Source organism: Pygocentrus nattereri, chromosome 7 (assembly GCF_015220715.1).
Source record: "Pygocentrus nattereri isolate fPygNat1 chromosome 7, fPygNat1.pri, whole genome shotgun sequence".
In the NCBI taxonomy this organism is placed as follows: domain Eukaryota; kingdom Metazoa; phylum Chordata; class Actinopteri; order Characiformes; family Serrasalmidae; genus Pygocentrus; species Pygocentrus nattereri.
In genome coordinates this window covers 25775559-25800968 of record NC_051217.1, presented here as the reverse complement: position 1 = coordinate 25800968, position 25410 = coordinate 25775559, and the positions used below count along the sequence as shown (strand labels likewise).

The window sequence follows — 25410 nt, the reverse complement described above, 5'->3', positions numbered from 1 at the left end:
AATGTGTCGGAGCTTTTGAGGGAAGCCCTCTCTTTGGAAAAAAGCCCACTTGTGGACAGAGCTCACCGTTCTTTGGCGCCTCGGCCAAAACCCGATGGGCCTCCTCGTCCAATAATAGTGAGGTTACACTATTTTGAGGACTGTGCTCGGATTCTCAGAGAGGCAAGGAATCGTCCGCGAATCACTTTTTCTGATATGAATCTCTCCATCTACCCTGACCTCACCTCCAAAGTGGCCAAGGCGAGAGCATCCTTCAACACAATCAGAAGTAAACTTCGTTCAATGGACGGGGTCAAGTACGGTATGTTTTACCCAGCTCGACTTCGTATTACATACAAGGGCGAAACGCGGGAGTTCACTTCTCCTACTGAAGCTGAGCGCTTCATTTCTACAATGCCTGGGTGACTGACTGTTTCTCTCATCCTGCCTTTTGCATACATCCTCTCCATGCCTTGCTTTTTGAAAGTGAATAAATATGTGGATGGAGTGGGGAAGGGAGAGGAGAGATAAACATAAACAGGTACATAAAAGTGATAAATATAATTGCAACGGAAATTAATGGAAATGTTTGAGAAGAATAATTGATTGAATGGGGTGCACCATGAGACACTGTTTGTAATATGTTGTAAATTTGCTTGTTCTGTGGGGTTTACTAAAAGTCTGTACTTGCACTGAGCTGTTCTTTCGGAAGTGTTGTTCATTTGGGATTGACTCCCGTTGGAGTCTGTTTGGAAGTAGGGTGGGGGGTGGGAGTCATGTTTTGGATGGGTGGGTTGATGTCGTTTTTTTTTTTTTTTTTTTTTTTTTTTCCTCTCAATTGGCCTGTACAATGGTTCACATTTATTGTATGATAAATGACTGGTCCTAATTTTAAGACAGTGTTAGGTGAGTTCCCTTTAAGATTCCTGACTTGGAATGTTAGAGGCTTAAATAATCCACTTAAACGGTTGAAGATATCTAATCACTTGAAACATTTAACTGCTGATGTAGTATTTCTACAGGAGACACACCTTAAGAATGAGGATCACCTTAGATTGAAATTCTCTTGGGTTGGTGAGTTTTTTCACTCTAAATTCAATTCTAGAACCAGAGGAGTTGCAATTTTGATCAAAAAGGGAATTCAGTTTGTTCCTGGGAATGTTGTTGCAGATGTGAATGGCAGGTATCTGATTGTGCAAGGTCATCTATTTAATACCCCTGTGTTGCTTGTGAATGTTTATGCCCCCAATTTCGACAATCCAAACTTTATGACGGGATTACTCAGCTCGATACCATCTCTGAATACTCATTTTTTGATACTTGGTGGAGATTTCAATTGTGTTATGGATCCAGTTTTAGATCATTCAGCCCCTCCCATGATAACCCGCTCTGCTATGTCTCAAGTGCTTTTTGATTTCTTAACTGACAATGCTATTCTTGATCCTTGGAGAGCTCATAATCCTAGTGCTAAAACATTTTCTTTCTATTCTCATCCACATAAAACATATTCTCAGATTGATTTTTTTTTTTTGATAGCTTTCTCTCTTCAAGGGTCATTTCATCTAATTACCATCCTATTGTGTTGTCTGACCATGCCCCCTTAACTGTCAATGTGAAGTTATCTAACCGTCCTTCTGTCCCACCACCCTGGAGATTTAATTCGCTGCTGTTGTCGGATCCTGCCTTCAATTCATTTATCAATTTTTCTATAGACGATTTTATTATCAATAACAAAAATTATTCTACATCAGCTTCTCTTTTGTGGGAATCCCTTAAAGCTTATTTACGAGGGCAGATTATTTCCTACGCTGTCTATTCCAACAAGATGCAGAAACAGGAAGTGCAGGATCTGATGACTGAAATTGCTGAGCTTGATAGACTCAATGCACTCAACCCAACTTTCGCTTTGCAGAAGCGTCGATTGGATCTTCAAACTAAATTTGATCTTCTTACTACTTCCGGTGCAGAGCGCCTTCACTTACAAGCGCGCAGCAGTTACTATGAATATGGTGACAAAGCCTCTAGGTTATTGGCCCATCAGTTAAAAAGACGTGCAGCTTCTCGATCGATTTTTCAAATAAATGGTCCGGAGGGTGAGCTGTGTTCGGATCCACTGTCCATTAATGCAGTTTTTAATTCCTTTTATTCGGAACTTTATCAATCGGAAGCTGCGTCTGATGATGAGGTGTCTGCCTTCTTGGATGGCTTAGAGTTTCCCATCATAGATCTACCAGATGCAGAATCTCTTGATTCACCTCTGAGCCTAGAAGAAATTGGGATTTCTATTAAAGCTATGCAGACAAATAAGGCTCCTGGTCCAGATGGGTTCCCTATTGAATTTTTTAAAAAGTTTATTGACAAATTGGCTCCTGTTCTTTTAGCGGTTTTTGAGGAGTCTTTATCCTCTGGAACTTTGCCACATACGATGACTCAAGCTTCTATCTCACTTCTTCTTAAGAAGGACAGGGACCTGGATTTCTGTGCATCATATAGACCTATTTCTCTTTTGAATGTAGATGTAAAGATTTTGGCCAAGGCTCTGGCATTGAGACTGGAGCGTGTTCTGCCCGGGGTTGTTTCACATGATCAAAATGGATTTATTAGGGGGCGACAGCTTTTTTTCAACGTTCGGACGCTTTTGAATGCTATATTTATGGAACATTCTTGTTCTTTTCCTGAATTAGTTATTTCTTTAGATGCAGAAAAAGCGTTCGACAGAGTCGAGTGGAATTTTTTATTTTTAGTGCTGCATAAATTTGGATTCGGAGATAAATTTATTTCCTGGATTAGACTTTTATACACTGCTCCCCAAGCTAATGTGCATACAAATGGTGTCCGCTCGGAGTATTTTTCGTTGAAGCGTGGGACAAGACAGGGGTGCCCATTGTCACCTTTATTGTTTGCTTTAGCTATTGAGCCCTTGTCTATTGCTTTGAAATCCCTTCCACTTTTTCGGGGTATTGTACGTGCTGGTGTCGAGCTGAAACTATCGTTGTACGCTGACGATCTGTTATTATATGTGACTGATCCTGCCTCATCTCTCCCATCAATTCTGTCTCTGCTAAACACATTTGGCCTAATTTCAGGATATAAAGTAAATTTGCAGAAGAGTGAGTGTTATCCAGTCAATGCATTGGCCCTGACATTTAACTACTCCACTATACCATTTAAATTGGCTCCAACTGGTTTTAAATATCTGGGGATACATGTTTCTCGCACCCTACCATCTCTTTTTCGCAATAATTTCACTTCTTTATTGAATAAACTTAAATTGGACTTGCAGAGGTGGAAATCCCTTCCCTTGTCCTTGTTGGGCAGAATTAATGCTGTAAAGATGAATGTCTTGCCTAGATTTCTTTTTTTGTTTGTCTATTCCTTTATATTTACCTAAAAAGTTTTTTAAAGATTTGGATCAGCTTATTATCTCTTTTATTTGGAGTGGCAAGCTTCCCAGAGTGAGTAAATTAATTTTACAGAGATTCAGATCTGATGGAGGCCTCTCCCTTCCCAACTTCTCATTCTACTAATGGTCAGCACATGTTCATAAAATACTTAATTGGCTTCACTCTCCAGAGTTGTTGTGGTGCAGATTGGAGACTCAAACTTGTGTCTCATCTTCTCCACTTGCTCACTCACCTCTCCCTTACCACTTAAGATTAAAAACTTTTCCAAAAACCCAGTGGTGATTTCCACTCTTCGTATTTGGTGTCAGTTTAGACGCCATTTTAAATTCTTAACACCTTCTTTGCTAATGCCTATTTTGAATAATCATTTATTTTCCCCATCTCTTTCTGACACTGCCTTTCTTACTTGGCACAAGAGGGGTATAACATCTTTTGGTGACCTTTTTAAAGATGGGACCTTTTGCACTTTTGCCCAACTGGCTTCTGAGCATAACCTGCCCTCTTCACATCTGTTTCGGTATTTCCAGATCAGACACTGTGCCTTAGCTCTCTTCCCTGGCTGCCCTATAAGGCAGCCTTGGGATGATTTATTATCTTTAGATCCTTCCAATAAATCGCTTATATCTAGAGTGTATTTGATTCTTCTAAATTTAGATGTACCTGATGTGTGTAAAATTAAATGTGCTTGGGAAAAGGAGTTGGGCATTTCTCTTTCCGATCAATGGTGGGTTAGAGCGATTAATGTGGTGCAGTCTTGTTCACCCTGCGCAAGATTCCAATTTATTCAGTTTAAGGTTTTGCATAGAATGCACCGTTCAAAATTTCAATTATCTAAATTTTATCCCAACTTAGTCAGTGATCAATGTGATAGGTGTTCAATTTCTCCTTGTAATCTGAGTCACATGTTTTTTTATTGCCCAGTCTTGCAGAGGTTTTGGAACTGTTATTTTGATATCATGTCCAAGGTTTTGGAGGTGGAAATAGATATCTGTCCTATGGTGGCAATATTTGGCTTTTCTCTTCAATTACCCTCACTTACTCGAGGGCAAGCACAGGTTTTGGCCTTCACCTCCTTACTGGCTAGACGTCGTATTCTTTTTCTATGGAAATCTTCAAAACCTCCTTCTGTTGCTTTTTGGCTTCAAGATGTACTGCAGTTTCTCAAAGTGGAGAAGATGTCATGTACCCTGAAAGGTAACACCGCCTCATTTTACACCAAATGGAACTCTTTTCTTTCCTATGTTGATTCGCTTTCAACATTGCCGGCTGACTGAACTTGAAGGACCACTATAATTCAGATTCATTCACAATTGTGTTTTTTTTTTTTTTTTTTTTTTTAATTATTATTATTTTTATTATATATTATTATTTGTTATTTATTATTTTTATTATTTTTATTTATTTATTTATTTATTTATTTTTTACAGACTCAACTCATTATGTTATTCTGTTTTGCTCCTCTGTGGGTTGGTATGATTGGGGGTGGACCAAAATGTTTGGGGGAGAAAATGGGGAAAAATTTTGAGCATAGACAGTGCTGTTCTCTATTTTCTTGTAATTAATGCTGTGACATGTTTGCTTTTGGTCTTGCTCTTAAAAGAAAATAATAAAAAAAAAAAAGAATTTGTTGATTTCAAGCACAACAAGCAAAGCATACTGAGATAATTTTACTTACTAAAATCACTTAAAACACGTAAATAATATCTACAAACGAGGTAAATAATCTTAAACTAAGCTACAACAGCAACATCTCAACAAGAGAAATATCTTTTGACTATATTTAAGATTTCCTCTTTTGCAGTTGCAATGCTGTTTTCTGTTTTGGTTTGGCTACACTGTAAATGAGGGTCATTGTACACGGAGTTTAAATAAAGGTTGATTAGATGATTGAAACAGAACCGTTCCCTTTTGAAGAACCGTCGTTTTGAAGTGTGTACCGTAAAAGCAGGAGAGACTGAATCAGGACACATTTGTGCTCCACACATCTTGAGCACAGGGATCAGGCCGTGTTTAACACTGAGATGTTCCTCAAAATCCTGCAGGTTCCAGCAGAAACATACGTTCCTTCAGCGCCAGATCCTGCAGGTGTTGTCCTTACTGCCTGCAGAGAGAAGAACCAGAAGAATAATGCAAATTAGTGTGTGTGGTTGTGTGTGCGTGAGTGTGTGCGTGTGTGTGTGCGTGTGTGAGTGTGAGAGTGTGTATGTGTGTGTGTGTGTGTGCGTGTGTGAGAATCTGTGCAGGAGTGTGAGAGTGTGTGTGTGTCTAAATGTGTGTGTGTGTGTGTGTGTGTGTGTGTGTGTATGTATGTGCGTGTGTGCTTCTCAAAATAGTCCTGTTTTAAACCCGGAGAACATCAGAGCACAACAAACAAAACCGTTCTGACTCCATAAAAGGACCTTTCTTTTTGGTTCTGTGGTATTTAAACATTATATGTGTGTGTCTATATATATATATATATATAAACATAAACATAAAAACAATAAAAAGTAAACCTTCACAGCTGCCACAGAGACTTGTTAATACCATCACACAATTTACCGAAGGACTGATTGGCCCTCTACAGGGACACAGTTAAATATGGTGGTTTCCTGCAAAAGTGCCATAAACTTCTTCACACGCCACATTTCCCCCCCTCAGTGTGTTAAATTCAATAAATAAACCGTAATGGCGTATTAAAATGCGCAGGGTGTGTCTCTACAGAAAATGTGTAACTTATTTACACTCAGAGAATCAATAACATGGAATTTGAAGAGGGTAATCGTCATAATTGCCTGTGATGATGGTGTCTCCTTCATAGTTGAAGGCGCAGGAGAAGATCTCATCCGTGTGACCTTCCAGCACCTGCAGGCAAGATCCGGAGCTCACACTCCACACACGCGCCGTTTTATCCGCACTGGCTGTCAACACACACGTCCCCTGGGGGTTAAAACACACCTGACAGAGATGGAGGGGGGGTGGGGGGACAGGGAGAGAGAGGGAGAGGGGGAGAGGGAGAGAGGGAGGGAGAGAGGGGGAGAGGGAGAGAGGGAGGGAGAAAGGGAGAGAGGGAGAGGGAGGTGAGAGAGAGAGGGGGAGAGAGAAGGAGGGAGAGAGAGAGAGGGGTGAGAGAGAGGGGGGAGAGAGGGAGAGGGAGACAGAGAAAGAGGGAGAGAGGGAGGGAGGGAGAGAGGGGGACAGAGAAGGAGAGAGGGAGGGAGGGAGAGAGGGGGACAGAGAAGGAGAGAGGAAGGGGGGAGAGAGAGGGGGGAGAGAGAAAGAGCGGGGGAGAGAGAAGGAGAGAGAGAGGGAGAAAGGGAGAGGGGGGGGAGAGGTGTGAGAGAGGGGGGAGAGAGGGATGGGGAAAGAGAAGGAGAGGGAGAAGGGGGGAGAGAGAGGGGAAGAAAGGGAGACAGAGAGAAAGAGAAGGGGAGAGAGGGGGGAGAAGGACAGAGGGAGAGAGAAAGGGAGAGGGAGACAGAGAAAGAGGGAGGGAGGGAGAGAGGGGGACAGAGAAGGAGAGAGGAAGGGGGGGGAGAGAGAGGGGGGAGAGAGAAAGAGCGGGGGAGAGAGAAGGAGAGAGAGAGGGAGAAAGGGAGAGGGGGGGGAGAGGTGTGAGAGAGGGGGGAGAGAGGGATGGGGAAAGAGAAGGAGAGGGAGAAGGGGGGAGAGAGAGGGGAAGAAAGGGAGACAGAGAGAAAGAGAAGGGGAGAGAGGGGGGAGAAGGACAGAGGGAGAGAGAAAGGGAGAGGGAGACAGAGAAAGAGGGAGAGAGGAAGGGGGGAGAGAGAAAGAGAGCGGGGGAGAGAGAAGGAGAGAGAGAGGGAGAAAGGGAGGGGGGGTGAGAGAGAGGGGGGAGAGAGGGATGGGGAAAGAGAAGGAGAGGGAGAAGGGGGGAGAGAGGGGAAGAAAGGGAGACAGAGGGAGAGAGGGATGGGGAAAGAGAAGGAGAGGGAGAAGGGGGGAGAGAGAGGGGAAGAAAGGGAGACAGAGAGAAAGAGAAGGGGAGAGAGGGGGGAGAAGGACAGAGGGAGAGAGAAAGGGAGAGGGAGACAGAGAAAGAGGGAGAGAGGAAGGGGGGAGAGAGAAAGAGAGCGAGGGAGAGAGAAGGAGAGAGAGAGGGAGAAAGGGAGGGGGGGTGAGAGAGAGGGGGGAGAGAGGGATGGGGAAAGAGAAGGAGAGGGAGAAGGGGGGAGAGAGGGGAAGAAAGGGAGACAGAGAGAAAGAGAGGGGGAGAGAGGGGGGAGAAGGACAGAGGGAGAGAGAAAGGGAGAGGGAGACAGAGAAAGAGGGAGAGAGGGAGGGAGGGAGAGAGGGGGACAGAGAAGGAGAGAGGAAGGGGGGAGAGAGAGGGGGGAGAGAGAAAGAGCGGGGGAGAGAGAAGGAGAGAGAGAGGGAGAAAGGGAGAGAGAGGGGGGGAGAGGTGAGAGAGAGGGGGGAGAGAGGGATGGGGAAAGAGAAGGAGAGGGAGAAGGGGGGAGAGAGGGGGGAGAGAGGGATGGGGAAAGAGAAGGAGAGGGAGAAGGGGGGAGAGAGGGGAAGAAAGGGAGACAGAGAGAAAGAGAGGGGGAGAGAGGGGGGAGAAGGACAGAGGGAGAGAGAAAGGGAGAGGGAGACAGAGAAAGAGGGAGAGAGGGAGGGAGGGAGAGAGGGGGACAGAGAAGGAGAGAGGAAGGGGGGAGAGAGAGGGGGGAGAGAGAAAGAGCGGGGGAGAGAGAAGGAGAGAGAGAGGGAGAAAGGGAGAGAGAGGGGGGGAGAGGTGAGAGAGAGGGGGGAGAGAGGGATGGGGAAAGAGAAGGAGAGGGAGAAGGGGGGAGAGAGAGGGGGAGAAAGGGAGACAGAGAGAAAGAGAGGGGGGGAGAAGGACAGAGGGAGAGAAAGAGTGGGGAAGAGAGAAGGAGAGAGGGAGAGGGGGAGAGAGGGGGGAGAGGGAGAGAGAGGGAGAAAGGGAGAGGGAGACAGAGAGAAAGAGAGACACAGAGAGGGAGAGAGAGGGAGAGACAGAGAGAGAGTGAGGGGGTGGGGGGAAGAGAGGGAGAAAGGGAGAGAGGGAGAGGGAGAGAGAGGGAGAGAGAGGGGGAGAAAGGGGGAGAGAGAGGGAGAAATGGGGAGAGAGGGAGAGAGGGAGAGAGAGAGGGCGAGAGAGAAGGAGAGAGAGAGAGGGGGGAGAAAGAGGGGGAGGGGAGAGAGGGAAAAATGGAGAGAGGGAGAGAGAGACAGAGAAAGAGAGAGAGGGAGAGAGAGAGACGGGGAGAGTGGGGGGAGGGAGAGGGAGACAGAGAGAGAGTGGGGGGGATAGAGGGAGAGAGAGAGAGAGAGAGAGAGAGAGATGGGGAGGGGGTAGAGAGAGAGAGAGAGAGAGAGAGATGGGGAGGGGGTAGAGAGAGGGAGAGAGAGGTGGAGAGAGGGGGAGAGAGAGGTGGAGAGAGGGGGAGAGAGGGAGAGAGAGGGAGAGAGAGGGGGAGAGGGAGGGAGAGAGGAAGAGAGGGAGAGAGAGAGAGGGCGAGAGAGAAGTAGAGAGAGAAGGAGAGAGAGAGGGGGGAGAAAGAGGGGGAGGGGAGAGAGGGGGGAAGAGGGAGGGAGAGAGGATGAGAGGGAGAGAGAGGGGGAGAGGGAGGGAGAGAGGAAGAGAGGGAGAGGGAGAGAGGGCAAGAGAGAAGGAGAGAGAGAAGGAGAGAGAGGGGGGAGAAAGATAGGGAGGGGAGAGAGGGGGAAGAGGGAGGGAGAGAGAGACAGAGAAAGAGAGAGAGAGGGAGAGAGAGAGAAGGGGAGAGAGAAGGAGAGAGGTAGAGGGGGAGAGAGGAAGAGAGGGAGAGAGAGAGAGGGCGAGAGAGAAGTAGAGAGAGAAGGAGAGAGAGAGGGGGGAGAAAGAGGGGGAGGGGAGAGAGGGGGGAAGAGGGAGGGAGAGAGGATGAGAGGGAGAGAGAGGGGGAGAGGGAGGGAGAGAGGAAGAGAGGGAGAGGGAGAGAGGGCAAGAGAGAAGGAGAGAGAGAAGGAGAGAGAGGGGGGAGAAAGATAGGGAGGGGAGAGAGGGGGAAGAGGGAGGGAGAGAGAGACAGAGAAAGAGAGAGAGAGGGAGAGAGAGAAGGGGAGAGAGAAGGAGAGAGGTAGAGGGGGAGAGAGGGGGGAGAGGGAGAGAGAGGGAGAAAGGGAGAGAAGCAGAGGAGGAGAGAGGGGGTAGAGAGAGAGGGAGAAAGGGAGAGAGGAAGAGGGAGACAGAGGGGGGAGAGTGAGGGAGAGAGAGGGAGAGTGAGAGGGTGAGAGGGAGAGAGAGAGAGGGGGGAGAGAGAGGGAGAAAGGGAGAGAGGAAGAGGGAGACAGAGAGAGGTAGAGAGGGAGGGAGAGAGAGGGTGGGGGGAGAGAGAGGGTGGGGGGAGAGAGAGGGAGAAAGGGAGAGAGGGAGAGGCAGACAGAGAGAAAGAGAGACACAGAGAGAGGGAGAGAGAGAGGGAGAGACAGAGAGGGGGTGGGGGGAGAGAGAGGGAGAAAGGGAGAGAGGGAGAGGGGGGAGAGGGAGAGAGAGGGAGAAAGGGAGAGAAGCAGAGGAGGAGAGAGGGGGTAGAGAGAGAGGGAGAAAGGGAGAGAAGCAGAGGAGGAGAGAGGGGGTAGAGAGAGAGGGAGAAAGGGAGAGAGGAAGAGGGAGACAGAGGGGGGAGAGTGAGGGAGAGAGAGGGAGAGTGAGAGGGTGAGAGGGAGAGAGAGAGGGGGGAGAGAGAGGGAGAAAGGGAGAGAGGGAGAGGGAGACAGAGAGAGGTAGAGAGGGAGGGAGAGAGAGGGAGAAAGGGAGAGAGGGAGAGGGGGGAGAGGGAGAGAGAGGGAGAAAGGGAGAGAAGCAGAGGAGGAGAGAGGGGGTAGAGAGAGAGGGAGAAATGGAGAGAGGAAGAGGGAGACAGAGGGGGGAGAGTGAGGGAGAGAGAGGGAGAGTGAGAGGGTGAGAGGGAGAGAGAGGGGGGAGAGAGAGGGAGAAAGGGAGAGAGGGAGAGGGAGACAGAGAGAGGTAGAGAGGGATGGAGAGAGAGGGTGGGGGGAGAGAGAGGGAGAAAGGGAGAGACGGAGAGGCAGACAGAGAGAAAGAGAGACACAGAGAGGGGGAGAGACAGAGAGGGGGTGGGGGGAGAGAGAGGGAGAAAGGGAGAGAGGGAGAGGGAGACAGAGAAAGAGAGAGAGGGGGAGAGAGAGGGAGAAAGGGTTGAGACAGAGGGGGGGGAGAGGGAGAGAGGGGGAGAGAAAAGGAGAGAGGCAGAGTGGGGGAGAGGGGGGTGGAGAGAGAGAGAGAGGGAGAAAGGGAGAGAGGCAGAGTAGGGGAGGGGGGGTAGAGAGAGAGAGAGAGGGAGAAAAGGAGAGAGGGAGAGAGAGTTGATCATCCAGGACGTGTTTGGTGGGTAAAGTTTTCTACTTTACATCAGTTTGACAGGTACAGAGAGATGGAGAGCGGAGACAGCCGGCCTCAGCGTGACCTTGGCCTGACCTCTGTCAGAGCCACAGTGTGCTGTACATCTCTGTAGTGAGTTTTTAACTGTACTGTTTATTACTATACTGAAGCACAGAATTACAGAGAGGACTGAGTTACTACCACCACAGGAAATGGAAATAGAGAGACAGGAGGGAAAAAAGAGAAGTAAAGAAAGAAAGAAAGAAAGAAAGATGGGGAGATTAAGGCAAAGAGGGAAGGGAGCAAAAAGAGCAAAAAAAGAGGGAAGAAGGAGAAGAAACTCCAAAAAAAGCAATAAAAAAGGGACAAAGAAGAAAGCAGAGAGAGGGTACAAAAAGGAAGGAGAAGAAAGAGTAAAGAGAGAATGAGAGTGAGGCAGGGAAAGAAGAAGGAGAAGAAAGTGAAGTCAGAGACAAAGAGAGAAGATGAAAAAAGTGAAGAGAGCGAAGAATGAGCAAAGAGAGAAAAGAAAAAGAGAAAAGAAAAAGCAGAGAGAGGGAGAGAAAAGGAAGGAGAAGAGAGAGAAAAGAAAAATAGAGCAGAGAGGGAGAGAGGGAGATAAAAGGAAGAACAAAAAGAGAGAGAAAAGAAAAATATAGAGCAGAGAGAGGGAGAGAAAAGGAAAAGGGAGAAGATAAAAAAAAGAGCAGAGAGGGAGAGAAAAGGAAGAAGGAGAAGAGAGAGAAAAGAAAAAGAGCAGAGAGAAGGAGAGAAAAGGAAGGAGAAAGAGAAAAGAAAAAGAGCAGAGAGGGAGAGAGAGGGGGAAATATGGAAGGAGAGGTGGAGAGGAGGAGGTGTGAGATTAAAGAAAAAAGGTAGCTGACATTTGAAGTGTAAAAATCAAGTTGAAGGGAAAAAAACATGAAGACACTCATGACGACAGGAGCGAGAGGGAGTCGGAGGTGTCAGAGAGGAGCGATTGAAGGACTGGCAGAGTGAGTGTGAGTGAGAGAGAGAGAGAGAGAGAGAGAGAGAGAGAGAGTGAGAGAGAGTGAGGGAGAGAGAGAGAAGGACAGGTAGATATAAACAGGAAGTGAAGGAGGGACAGACAGGAGTGACAGGCAATGAGTGCCTGCAGAAAGAATGAGAGAGAGAGGGAGACAGAGAGACGGAAAGAGAGAGAGGGAAAGAGAGAGAGAGAGGGAGACAGACAGAGAGAGATATGATAAAAGATAAGAAAAACAGTGACACTGTTAGTGTTAGTACAGTGTTAGTACTTGTGTGTGTGTTAGTATGTGTGTGCATGTGCATTAGAGTGTGTGTGTGTGTGTTACTACAGTGAGGAAAATAAGTATTTGAACAGCCTGCGACTTTGCAAGTTAAGTCCCACTTAGAAATCATGGAGGGGTCTAATATCTTAGGTGCATGTCCACTGTGAGAGACATAATCTAAAAAAAAATAATCCGGAAATCACAATGTGTGATTTTTAATAATTTATTTGTGTGTTACTACTCCATGATTTCTAAGTGGGAGAACTTGCAAAGTCGCAGGGTGTTCAAATACTTATTTTCCTCACTGTAGGTGTGCGTGTGTGCATGATACAGTGTGTGTATGTGTGTGTGTGTGTGTGTTAGTGTGTTAGTATGTGTATGTGTTAGTATGTATGTGTGTGTGTGTGCATTAATATTTGTGGGTGTGTGTTAGTATGTGTGTGCGTGTGTGTTAGTATGTGTGTGTTAGTATATGTGTGTGTGTGTATGTGCGTATTTGTTAATGTGTGTGTGTCTGTGTGTGCGCGCGTGTTAGTGTGTGTGTGTGCGTGTGTGTGTGTCTGTGTGAGTGTATGTGTGTGTGCGTTAGTATGTGTGTGTGTGTGTGTGCGTGTGTGTGTGTGTGTTACTCTGTGTATGTGTACTTACCTTAGAGATCTCTCCTTCATGGCCCTCCAGTTTACACACACACTCATGCGTCTGTGCATTAAACACCCTCGACGTACCTGAACACACACATACACACACACACACATTAATATATACATACATAAGTACCTGCATGTAATAGTAATAAGAAGTAATAATATTTTTACAAAAAAGGTTGTATCTCCATTTTTGCCATTTTAATTTTTGTATATAATTTGAAAAAGGCAGCTGCTGTTGTGTGAAAATGTCATGATGAACTGAACAACAGAAATGGTGCAAAAATATTTCTCCATTTACTTCCATTAAAAGTTAAGAATGTTATTCCTTCTCCTGTCAAGTTGGCTTTTTGGAGATGTAAGGTTTTTTTATGAACAGCAGCGATTATGTAAGCATCTATAAACAACAAATTCCAATATATAACAATCTTTTACGTCTATTCCTAATCCTAACCCTTAACCTCAGGAACCGAAAATAAAAGGTTTTATTCTTTCAGTTGTAAAAAAGAAACATTAGCAAAAAGCCCTGCAGGTCAGTGCTGTGTTTCTCTGTGTCCTTCCTGCAGGTCGGTGCTGTGTTTCCCTGTGTCCTTCCTGCAGGTCGGTGCCGTGTTTCTCTGCATTCTTCCTGTAGATCAGTGCCGTGTTTCCCTACGTCCTTCCTGCAGGTCGGTGCTGTGTTTCTCTGCGTTCTTCCTGTAGATCAGTGCTATGTTTCTCTGTGTTCTTCCTGTAAATCAGTGCTGTTTCTTTGTGTTCTTCCTGCAGATCAATGCTGTGTATCTCTGTGTTCTTCCTGCAGGTTGGTGCTGTGTTTCTCTGCGTTGTTCCTGCAGATCGATGCCGTGTTTCTCTGCGTTCTACCTGCAGGTCGGTGCCATGTCTCTCTGCGTTCTTCCTGCAGGTCGTTGCCGCGTTTCCCTGCATTCTTCCTGTAGATCAGTGCCGTGATTCTTTGTGTTCTTCCTGCAGATCAAGGCCATGTTTCTCTGTGTTCTTCCTGCAGATTAGTGCTGTGTTTCTCTGTGTCCTTCCTGCAGGTCAGTGCTGTGTTTCTCTGTGTTCTTCCTGCAGGTCAGTGCTGTGTTTCTCTGCATTCTTCCTGCAGGTCGGTGCCATGTTTCTCTACGTTTTTCCTGCAGGTCGGTGCCGTGTTTCTGTGTTCTTCCTGCAGGTCGGTGCCGTGTTTCTCTGCATTCTTCCTGCAGGTCGGTGCTGTGTTTCTCTATGTTTCTCCTGCAGGTCGGTGCCATGTTTCTGTGTTCTTCCTGCAGGTCGGTGCCTTGTTTCTCTGTGTTCTTCCTGCAGGTCGGTGCTGTGTTTCTCTGTGTCCTTCCTGCAGGTCAGTGCTGTGTTTCCCTGTGTCCTTCCTGCAGGTCGGTGCTGTGTTTCCCTGTGTCCTTCCTGCAGGTCGGTGCCATGTTTCTCTGCGTTCTTCCTGTAGATCAGTGCTGTGTTTCCCTACGTCCTTCCTGCAGGTCGGTGCCGCGTTTCCCTGCGTTCTTCCTGTAGATCAGTGCCGTGTTTCTTTGTGTTCTTCCTGCAGATCAAGGCCCTGTTTCTCTGTGTTCTTCCTGCAGATTAGTGCTGTGTTTCGCTGTGTCCTTCCTGCAGGTCAGTGCTGTGTTTCTCTGTGTTCTTCCTGCAGGTCAGTGCTGTGTTTCTCTGTGCTTTTCCTGCAGGTCGGTGCCATGTTTCTCTACCTTTTTCCTGCAGGTCGGTGCCGTGTTTCTCTGCATTCTTCCTGCAGGTCGGTGCTGCGTTTCTCTATGTTTCTCCTGCAGGTCGGTGACATGTATCTGTGTTCTTCCTGCAGGTCGGTGCCTTGTTTCTCTGTGTTCTTCCTGCAGGTCGGTGCTGTGTTTCTCTGTGTTCTTCCTGCAGGTCGGTGCTGTGTTTCTCTGTGTCCTTCCTGCAGGTCAGTGCTGTGTTTCCCTGTGTCCTTCCTGCAGGTCGGTGCTGTGTTTCCCTGTGTCCTTCCTGCAGGTCGGTGCCGTGTTTCTGTGCGTTCTTCCTGTAGATCAGTGCTGTGTTTCCCTGTGTCCTTCCTGCAGGTCGGTGCCGTGTTTCTCTGCGTTCTTCCTGTAGATCAGTGCCGTGTTTCCCTACGTCCTTCCTGCAGGTCGGTGCCGTGTTTCTCTGCGTTCTTCCTGTAGATCAGTGCTGTGTTTCTCTGTGTCCTTCCTGCAGATTAGTGCTCTGTTTCTCTGTGTTCTTTCTGCAGGTCAATGCGGTGTTTCTCTGTGTTCTTCCTGCAGACCAGTGCTGTGTTTCTCTGTGTTCTTTCTGCAGGTAAATGCTGTGTTCCTCTGTGTTCTTCCTGCAGGTCAATGCTGTGTTTCTCTGTGTTCTTCCTGCAGGTCAGTACTGTGTTTCTCTGTGGTCTTCCTGCAGGTCAGGTGCTGTGTTTCGCTGTGTTCTTCCTGCAGGTTAGTGCTGTGTTTCTCTGTTTCCTTCCTGCAAGTCAGTGCTGCATTTCTCTCTGTGTTGTTCCTGCAGGTCAGTGCTGTGTTTCTCTGTGTTCTTCTTGCAGGTTTTTCAGGACGTTTTTCAAGTAATGCACACAGACAAAGACAGCAGCAAAGAGAAACTGCCCCAAAGGCCCAAACAGAAGGGGGGTGGGTTGGAGAGACAGAAAGAGAGAAAGAGAGAGAGATAGAGACAGAGAAAGATATTCAGTGGAAAGGAGAAATGACACAGTGGAGAGATGGAGAGAGAAAAGAACCATGGGGAGAAAAACAGCAGAGGAGAGAAAAAGTGTAATGATGGATAGAGGAGAGAAGAAGAGAGGGAAGAGAGAGAAAGGAATGTGTAGGGACTGTAGTGGAGTTTTGATGTTGGAGGTAAAAAAGGCGGTGATTACTATGATAATGATACTGTTTATTATGATGACCATAAAAACGATGGTGTTTATTATAATGACTGTAAAACCGACAGTGAGAATGACTTTGATAATGAAGGTGTTCATGGTGATGATGGTTGGGATAATGTTGGTGACGATGACGGTGTTTATGGTGATGACTGTGATAATGATGGTGTTTAGGGTGATGACGGCTGTCATAACTATGGCATTTATGGGGATGATAGCTGTGATAATGTTGCTGTTTAATGGTGGTGATGACTGTGATAAAGATGGTGATTATGGTGATAATGAGTAATGATGATGGTGAAAATGACTGTGATAATGATGGTCTTTATGGTGGTGATGGCTGTGATAATGATGGTGACAATGACTGATAATGATTGTGATTGTGGTGACGATGATTGTGATAATGATGGTGATGACAACTGTGATAATGATGATGATGGCTGGCTGTGATAATCGTGATGATAACTGAAGGTGTTTATGGTAACGGTAATGATGAATGTGACAATAATGGTGTATATGGTGTTGACTGTAATAGTGATGGTAACAATGATTGTTATACTGATGGTGTTTATGGTAATGATAACTATGATAATGATGGCTGTGATGATGACTAATAATAATAGTGAAAATCACTGTGATAATGACTGTGTATGGTGATGATGGTGATGATTGATGATGATGTTCATGGTGATGATGGCTGTAATTATGATGGTGATGACTAATAATGATGTTTATGATGATAACTGTGATAATGATGGCGTTTATGGTGGTGATAGCTGTGATAATGATGGTGACGATGACTGATAATGATGCTGTTTATGGTGACGATGACTGTAATAATGGTGAAAATGACTGTGATGATGGTGATGACAATAATAGTCTCAATTACTGATAATGATGGTGCTAATTGATAATGCTGTGATAATAAGTACTACTGATTAATAATCACAATTGAAATTATGATATTGATAATACTGGTGATAACTGATATTTGTGGTGATAAAGGTGATTAATGTGATGGTGGTGGTGACGATGATACTTATAGTAATATTCAATAAGGTGATTGTGAGTGTGAGGTATGTCATGATAGTGACTGTGATGATGTGATTATGGAAGTAGTGATGATTTAAGTAAAATTAATGATATTGTAATGATGATTGATAACGGTGATAATGTAGACCCTTAACAAAACGGTGATAGTTACTATGGTAATGATAGTGATGTGATTTTGGAAGCAATGATGATTAATGGGAAAATAATGACCATGACTGTAATGATGACTGATAACAGTGATGAAGTAGACTTTTAGGGTAGGGGTGAATGTGGTGATGATGACTGTGATGATGACTATGATGATGGCTGTGATGATGACTGTGATGATGGATGGTGACTGTTATGACAATGATGGTGGTCATTATGGAATTGATGATATTAATTACTGTAAAAATAATGATGATGATAGTATTGATGAAGGTCACTGTATTAGGGAGTAAGCTGTTCTCACCATCTGCTGAAGCCGTGGCAATGAGTTGACCAGTGTAGTTAAAGCAAACATCCAGCACTTCATCATCATGCCCAATAAGAGTAGCTAAACACTGACCACCATCAGCATCCCACACCTACACACACACAAATACACACACACACACACACACACACACACACACACACACACACACACACACACACCACAAAGAGAGAGAAAAACAGACTTTAATGCCAACACACAGTCATAATTCCCCTTCGCAGTTCAGTCAGTCCATTAAACAGTGTACAGCTCACAGAAGAAACATAAATCATCTTTTATGAAGGAGTGAAGTAAATAGCTTTGTTTCAGTTTGTTCTCCTTTGAGGAACATCACTGTCTGCAGAATAATTAAGACCATGAGTCATTCAGGACAATCAGAGGGTGAGCGACAGAGAGAAAGTTTTCTATTCTATCAAAACTTCTTTTCTGTTGGTGGTATGGAGTATAGATAAATAGCTGATCAGAAAATGCAGTGCACATACATCAGAAGTTAGGGGACATCTAGCCTTTAAAAATTATTTTTAAGGCAAATAATGTTTCACATTGGTTTTGCAATAACTGACGAGGCCTGATCAGGGTTATTTACAGGAGAACGATTACAAATGTGTAAATACTGCACCAGTATTAGGGACAGCTACACTTTGGGGGAAAAAACCTTGTTTTGATGTTATCAAGGGAGGAAAACTAGGAGAAATAACATATTAACAGAATATTAGATGAAATAATGCTCTAATAAACAGCAGGGTATTCACAACTTAAACACTTTATCACATGTTTAACACACTTTAGTTTTGTTACATAAGTAACAGCAACTGCGTGGATAACTAACTTGATTATTTTGATTACATGTTGGCATTTCAGCTATGTGTGTACACTACATTTACAAAAGTATGTGGTCGTCTGGCTTCACACGCATATGAACGTGAGTGACATCCCATTCTTAATCCATTGGGTATATGGTATATATGATGTCAGCCCACCCTTTGCAGCTATAACAGCTTCAACTCCTCTGGGAAGGCTTTCAACAAGGGTTAGGAGTGTGTTTATGGGAATTTTTGACCAGTCTTCCAGAAGCGCATTTGTGAGGTCAGACACTGATGTTGGACGAGAAGGCCTGGCTCGCAGTCTCTGCTCTAATTCATCCCAAAGGGGTTCTGTCGGGTTGAGGTCAGGACTATGTGCAGGCCAGTCAAGTTCTTCCACACCAAACTGGCTCATCCATGTCTTTATGGACGTGCTTTGTGCACTGGTGCGCAGTCATGTTGGAACAGGAAGGGGCCATCCCAAAACTGTTTCCACAAAGTTGGGAGCAGGAAATTGTCCAAAATCTCTTGGTGCTGAAGCTTTAAGAGTTCCTTTCACTGGAACTAAGGGGCTGAGCCCAACTCCTGAAAAACAACCCCACACCACATCCCCCACATCACATTAGTGCTCGGTGATATGAACGATTATTTTGTTTTTGTTTGGGTTTTTTTTGCCCTCACAGTTCAGTGGCAAGGTTTGTACTGTCAATCCAACTCGACATTCGTCATAATTTCACACTGCTGAAACCTTATAAACATTTGTGGAGATATTTCTGTACAAAAATTAGAAGAAACAAATCCAAAACCCTGCATGTTTGAAAAGATTTCTAAAGAAATGTCTGAATGTGGTCGTAGGAGAACGAGGCTGCAGCGTCTAAGAACAGTTAAAAGTCTGAAAGCAAAGTTTAAAGAATCCGAGGATGTGAACCAAAGAAGTGACCGCGCCCTTTTTATGGCTCAAACACATTCTGGGTGATGAGCCCAGCGGTCAGTCAGTGAAGCTTCCTGATGGTTCCTGTGATGCTGAAGAAGATGAAGCTGAACCTCTGGGAGCGACTGGCATTCATTGGTGGTCGTGATTGTTTACCTTTGGATGAGTTGCATGAAGCAGCGTGACACTCAGTTCTTTTGCGCATGAGGCTCAGTTTAGGAGCTGATCAGACTGACGTCACATACAGATCACATTTAAAAGATAATCTGAACAGTCAAACAAAAAAACTATTAGTTTGGGCAACTTTTACCTGCTGAACATAGACTTAGCTTCCATGTCGCAGACTGGACTTGACGGAGTCACATGATGACACGCACAGTAGTAAGTATTAAGGGGACAGTGCATAAACACAGAGTTGGGAAAAGATGAACAGATTAAAAAAAAAAATCTAAATAACCAACATAGGCAAGATTTTGTTGGTTAGAGGTTCTGAATGTCGATTGTTTCGATTACTTTTCTGTTAATCGCCCAGCCCTACTTTACATTATTGAAAAATTTGATTTAGAACTTTTGAACAGTGGTGTAACCGTTTCAAATGTGTGTGTGTGTGTGTGTGTGTGTGTGTGTGTGTGTGTGTGTGTGTGTGTGTGTGTGTGTGTGTGTGTGTAAAACAGACCTTGCAGGTTTTGTCCATGGAGGCCGTGACGATGAGGGATGAATCCCAGTTGAAGTTCACACTGCTGATCTCCCCTCTGTGGCCTATCAGCGTGTGCACTCGCCTTCATACACAAACAACACAAACAAGTCCTTAAAATAAACAACAAAACACAATCCAGAAAATTGGCTTCACTCTCTGCCTCATAGCTGTCACAAAGAAGCAGAGATTAGCTTATTTGTAGTGTTGACAAAACAACTAGTCCTGTCACGATTACAGGAGAAAAATCAATCACTTGACAGAAATAATCAAATAAAACGTACATTCTACAATTTGAATGCTAAACATAGTGTCTGCAGGTCATTATAAAGCTGTGTTTAGCAGTCTGAGGAATCCCCAGAAGGGGGAGCTATTAGTACTCAAATCACTTTATTGTGCAGCACTGGGAGAGCAGGATCTCACTAATGCTCACACGTCTGCAGTTACGAATTTCATGCATGTAAAGAAAAAAATTACACATTTGATGTCATAAATTTGTGTACATGAAACGAAAACTGTGCATTTACAGACAGGCAAGGCTGCTCCAACAATATTCACGTCCACTTGAATGTTTGTTGTAAACTTCAAATGTTTCAAATGTCTGTGTTTAAATGTCTGTGTCTTTATAAATGTTTATGTATTGGCATCAAAAAAAAAAAGTGCAGTCATGGTCTGGAGGTTAGTGAACTGACCCTGTGACCATGACTGAGGTGCCCTTGAGCAAGACACCTAACCTTCAACTGCTCCCCGGGCACCGTGGATAGGGCTGCCCACTGCTCCAGGCAAAGGTGCTCACTGCACCCTAGTGTGTTTGTGCTCACTAGTGTGTGTATGTGGTGTTTCACTTCATGGATGGGTTAAATGCGGAGGTGAAATTAAAAAGAAAAAAAAAATGTAACACATACAGTGGGGTCCAAAGGTCAGAAAGCACTGAAAATGCTTCTATTTTGCATTCTTTTCTGATTTAACACAAAATTATTCACTACAAATGATGTTAACAGTAAAACAATCTGCAGGAAAAGTGGAATGTGTGAAATTTTAACAAGAATGTTTTAGTATTTCACCTATTCTTCTGCTTTAATGACACGAAAAAGAGCTGCTTAAATTTGAAGAGTGGATATAGTTAAATAGAATTTGAATGCTTTATTTTACTTTAACTTTTCTTTGTTTTAAATACTTTCTGTTGTTTATTTCCAAGTTTAAATAAAAAAATTTTAAAAACTTTCAGATTTTGTGGTCTCAGACGTTTGGACCCCACTGTATGGAATAAAAATATAATGTACAACAATATCAGAAAGCTAATGGTCCACAGTAGCCCAAACTTTCTTGAGACTGTTAAATTCATCCCTCTACTAATATCTTACAGTTTTACCCTTAAAACCTCAGGCTTATTACACACTAAGGCTTATTATTAGTAACTACAAGGACTTCGATGCAAACTGGCTAAGCCGTTCTTAGGCTATACAAGTGTGTAATGAAACTTAGGAGCTGCCGGCCAGTCCTGCCCTTTAAGGGCTTTCACATTTAGGGTACCTTGTAACATCTGCACTCAGAAACAATAGGAGCTGTAAAGAAAGTTTAGGTTTTGATTTGTAACAGACATGTAGGTTGACAGTTTTCAAAAATATTAAATCCTGCTTAAATAGTTAAAAAATTATTGAGCAAGGTTGCAAGACTCTCTCCTACATCAAGGATCTAATATTACAGATAGATCAATGACTGATTTAAAGCTGGCAGTGAGTTCCACACCTGCCTGAAGAAACGTCCCACATGCTGACTGTGTGGTCAAACGAGCCTGTGACCAAACGATTCCCAATCGTGTTAAAGGAGAGCGAGATTATCTCAGCAGAGTGACCCTGAGACAGAGAGAGAAAATTAAAGTCATCATTCTTCAGTTGAAGTATTAGCATAAAGGATTTGTCTGGAAAAATGGAAAATGTTAATTTTCTCCAATTCGTATCAGTTTGAAGACTAATTCATAACTTAGATTCACAGAAGAACAATAGGAGAGTTCAGCTAGGTACCGGAGTGACACGCCATCATCAGGCTGCTAGACAGTGTGTACCTTCAAACGCCACTCCAAACCCCCATCTACAGTGTCTACACCACCTCAGCATCCACACTATCAGCTCCATCTACAGCATCTACATCACATCAGCATCCACACCATCAGCTCCATCTATAGGCTCTACATCACCTCACCATTCACACCATCAGCTTCATCTACAGCATCTTCATCAACACACCATCCACACCATCAGCTCCATCTACAGCATCTACATCATCTCAGTATCTGCACCATCAGCTTCACCTACACCCTCAGCAACCACACAATCAGCTCCATCTACAGGTTCCACATCACTTCAGCATCCACACCATCAGCTCCATCTACAGCCTCTACATCACCTCAGCAGCCACACCATAAGTTCCATCTACAGCATCTACATTGCCTCAGCATCCATACCATCAGCTCCATCTACAGCGTCTACATCACCTCAGCATCCACACCATCAGCTCCATCTACAGCCTCTACATCACCTCAGCAGCCACACCATAAGTTCCATCTACAGCATCTACACCACCTCAGCATCCATACCATCAGCTCCATCTACAGCGTCTACATCACCTCAGCATCCACACCATCAGCTCCATCTACAGCCTCTACATCACCTCAGCATCCACACCATCAGCTCCATCTACAGCATCTAAATCACCTCAGCAGCCACACCATCAGCTCCATCTACAGCATCTACATCACCACAGCATCCACACCATCAGTTCCATCTACAGCGTCTACATCACCTCAGCATCCACACCATCAGCTCCATCTACAGCCTCTACATCACCTCAGCATCCATACCATCAGCTCTATGTACAGCATCTACAACACCTCACCATCCACACCATCAGCTCAATTTACTACATCTATAGCATCTACAACACCTCACCATTCACACCATTAGCTCCATTTACTACATCTACAGCATCTACATCACCTCACCATCCACACAATCCACATCATAAGCTCCATTTACTATATCTACAGCATCTACACCTCACCATCCACACCATCAGCTCCATTTACTACATCTACATCACCTCAGCAGCCACACCATCAGCTCCATCTACAGCATCTACACCGCCTCAGCATCCATACCATCAGCTCCAACTACAGCATCTACATCACCTCACCATCCACACCATCAGCTCCATTTACTATATCTACAGCATCTATAACACCTCTCCATCCACACCATTAGCTCCATTTACTACATCTATAGCATCTACATCACCTCACCATCCATACCATCAGCTCCACTTACTATATCTCTAGCATCTACACCGCCTCAGCATCCATACCATCAGCTCCATCTACAGCATCTACATCACCTCACCATCCACACCATCAGCTCCATTTACTATATCTACAGCATCTACAACACCTCACCATCCACACTATTAGCTCCATTTACTACATCTATAGCATCTATATCACCTCACCATCCACACCATCAGCTCCACTTAGTATATCTCTAGCATCTACAACACCTCACCATCCATACCATCAGCTCCATTTACTACATATACAACACCTCACCATCCACACCATCAGCTCCATTTATTACATCTACAGCATCTATATCACCTCACCATCCACACCATCAGCTCCATTTACTACATCTACATCACCGCAGCAGCCGCCACCATCAGCTCCATCTACAGCATCTACACCGCCTCAGCATCCATACCATCAGCTCCATCTACAGCATCTACAACACCTCACCATCCACACCATCAGCTCAATTCACTCCATCAGCTCCATCTACACCATCTATTCCATTTACAATATTCGTCCTTGTACACCAGCTGCTCCATCTCTCCTCTATACCATCTATATCATCATTATTCATCCCTCTCACTATTCCATTCATCTATTCTATTTACACCATTACTCCATCCCTCCATCTACTCCATCCCTGTCCGTTCCACAATCTGTGTGCTTCACCATCCCTCCATCTCTCCTCTTCACCCTCTCTTTTTTCCATATTCCTTTCATCACTGAGTACAGTCAGTATTATGCATGCACAGGCTTTATCCATCTATTATGTAAAAGATGTGTCTGTTTGCGATTGTAGACTCAGTAAAGTATACCGTGTCTCTGCTTCAGTAAACCCAGCATAACAAAATGCATCACAATGCAATTCAAATCAAAATCCGCAAAACAATACAACACAGTGCAGAACACGCGACACACAGCAACAAAACACATCATCACAACTGATATAATCCCAGAGAAAGCTGCTCACATGGGACGCAGTGCTCAATTATGCACTAAATGGAAGCAGCGGATGATTAAATGAGTGAATTCATTAATAAGAGCACGCATGAGCGGCTGTTCACCGAAAGCATGAGGAGATGCAAATCACTGAAGAATTTAAAACAACAAGCCAAACTCTCTGGGGAAGAGAGAGGAATTATAGAGGAAGTTTGGAGAAAAATTAATGGACATAATTTCCAGGTCTTCAATGTCTGCATGTCTGCATGATGCTAATTGGCGGAGTATAAGTGTAACGTGTTGGAGTGATGATGAGGCGTGCGCATGTGCAAAGAGAAGTGAGATTGATTAATGGCAAATACAAACACTGGGTCAAAACAGACCAGGGTCAATGAACCAACACGGGGGTATCGAGGGACAGACATGACAAAAGAAACACAGGATAAACAAACAACGGAGGCCAGAAGAAACAAATATCAAACATAGACCAAACAATACATACGAAGACCAAGCAAATCAAACAATTCAAACAAAGACCAGCGAGAGACAAGGGAAAACACAGGGCTTAAATACAGGTACAGGTAAGGAGACACAGGTGGTTAACAAGAGGGTAACAGGTGAAAACAATCATGGGGCAGGGTCTGGAAACAAGGGGGCAGGACCGAGAAGGAAGCAAAGCAAAAGCACATGGACAAGACCAAAACCAAAACAAAAGCACATGGATAACTGGGAGGGGCCAATAGTGACAATAAGTGTCCATTACGCTTCAGCTATATTAGCCTCAAAGCTACCAGTGTTAAAACTAATGAAGAAAACTTCAGACACTAAACACGTCTTTGCTGACGGACACTTGAGGTGCGAGAGGGAATCTGGGTGAATTTAATTCTTAGCCAACTACAAGTTTAATTGATGTACTTCTCTCATATGGAGCAAAAATAAAACACTTTCCATCTTTCCTCTCTGCAGCTATCATTTAAAAAAATGTATCATTTTATTTTGTAAGTGTCATATCACTAAACCACCAGTGTTCAGATTTAAATGGGTAATTTAAGCATATTTTGTAGGAAAAGCAGTGTATATCATAAGTTAGTGAGAGGAGGTTTTAGGGCTGATCCTCAGCTGTGCCAACAGCAGTGGGGGAGTAAAAGATGGAGGGGAGAGGGGGGACGAATGGAGGGGAATAATCAACTGACAGAGTGAAGCAGATAGACTGAACTGTGGGTAAGAAGATGGAAATACTCACAACCAGAGTGTAAACCTCCTCACCGCTCTCCACATCCCATAATTTAGCTGTGGTGTCCATGCTGCCCGTGGCAACCAGGGTGCTCTGAGGGTTAAAGGCTAGGCACACCTGGACAGGAGAACCACACAGTCAAATAATATCAGGGTGTTAAAATAACATTGCATACACCAATTTATTAGAAATTTGGATATAAAAACAGCAAATGATTAAAATTCAGCCTAACGAGAAACTGTAGAACAGACTCGGTTTATATCACAGTACCTACATTTAGAGTCGGTTATTCATTCAGCCTAATATGAAACTGTAGAACAAACTCAGTTCATATCACAATACCTACATTTACAGCCAGTTATTTATTCAGTCTAATGAGAAACTGTAGAACGGATTCAGTTTATATCACAATACCTACATTTACAG

At 44.5% G+C, this 25410-nt stretch overlaps 1 protein-coding gene across 2 annotated transcripts in view; it reads right to left on the bottom strand.

The window, feature by feature from the left end:
- Positions 1 to 4770: 4770 nt before the first annotated feature.
- The window catches only part of daw1 (dynein assembly factor with WDR repeat domains 1), a 35430-nt gene continuing 14790 nt past the window's right edge, over positions 4771 to 25410 (bottom strand). The window contains exons 7-13 of one of the 2 annotated variants that reach the window (XM_037539801.1): positions 24994 to 25101; positions 21224 to 21330; positions 19457 to 19559; positions 17023 to 17137; positions 12654 to 12730; positions 6158 to 6320; positions 4771 to 5484 (exon numbers count right to left, since the gene is read on the bottom strand). In XM_037539801.1, coding sequence (XP_037395698.1) covers positions 5450 to 5484; positions 6158 to 6320; positions 12654 to 12730; positions 17023 to 17137; positions 19457 to 19559; positions 21224 to 21330; positions 24994 to 25101 — 708 coding nt within the window. In that variant the 3' untranslated portion in view covers positions 4771 to 5449. Of the gene's footprint in view, positions 5485 to 6157; positions 6321 to 11549; positions 11867 to 12653; positions 12731 to 17022; positions 17138 to 19456; positions 19560 to 21223; positions 21331 to 24993; positions 25102 to 25410 lie in introns of those variants that run through there. The other variant, XM_037539800.1, reaches the window with a different exon arrangement.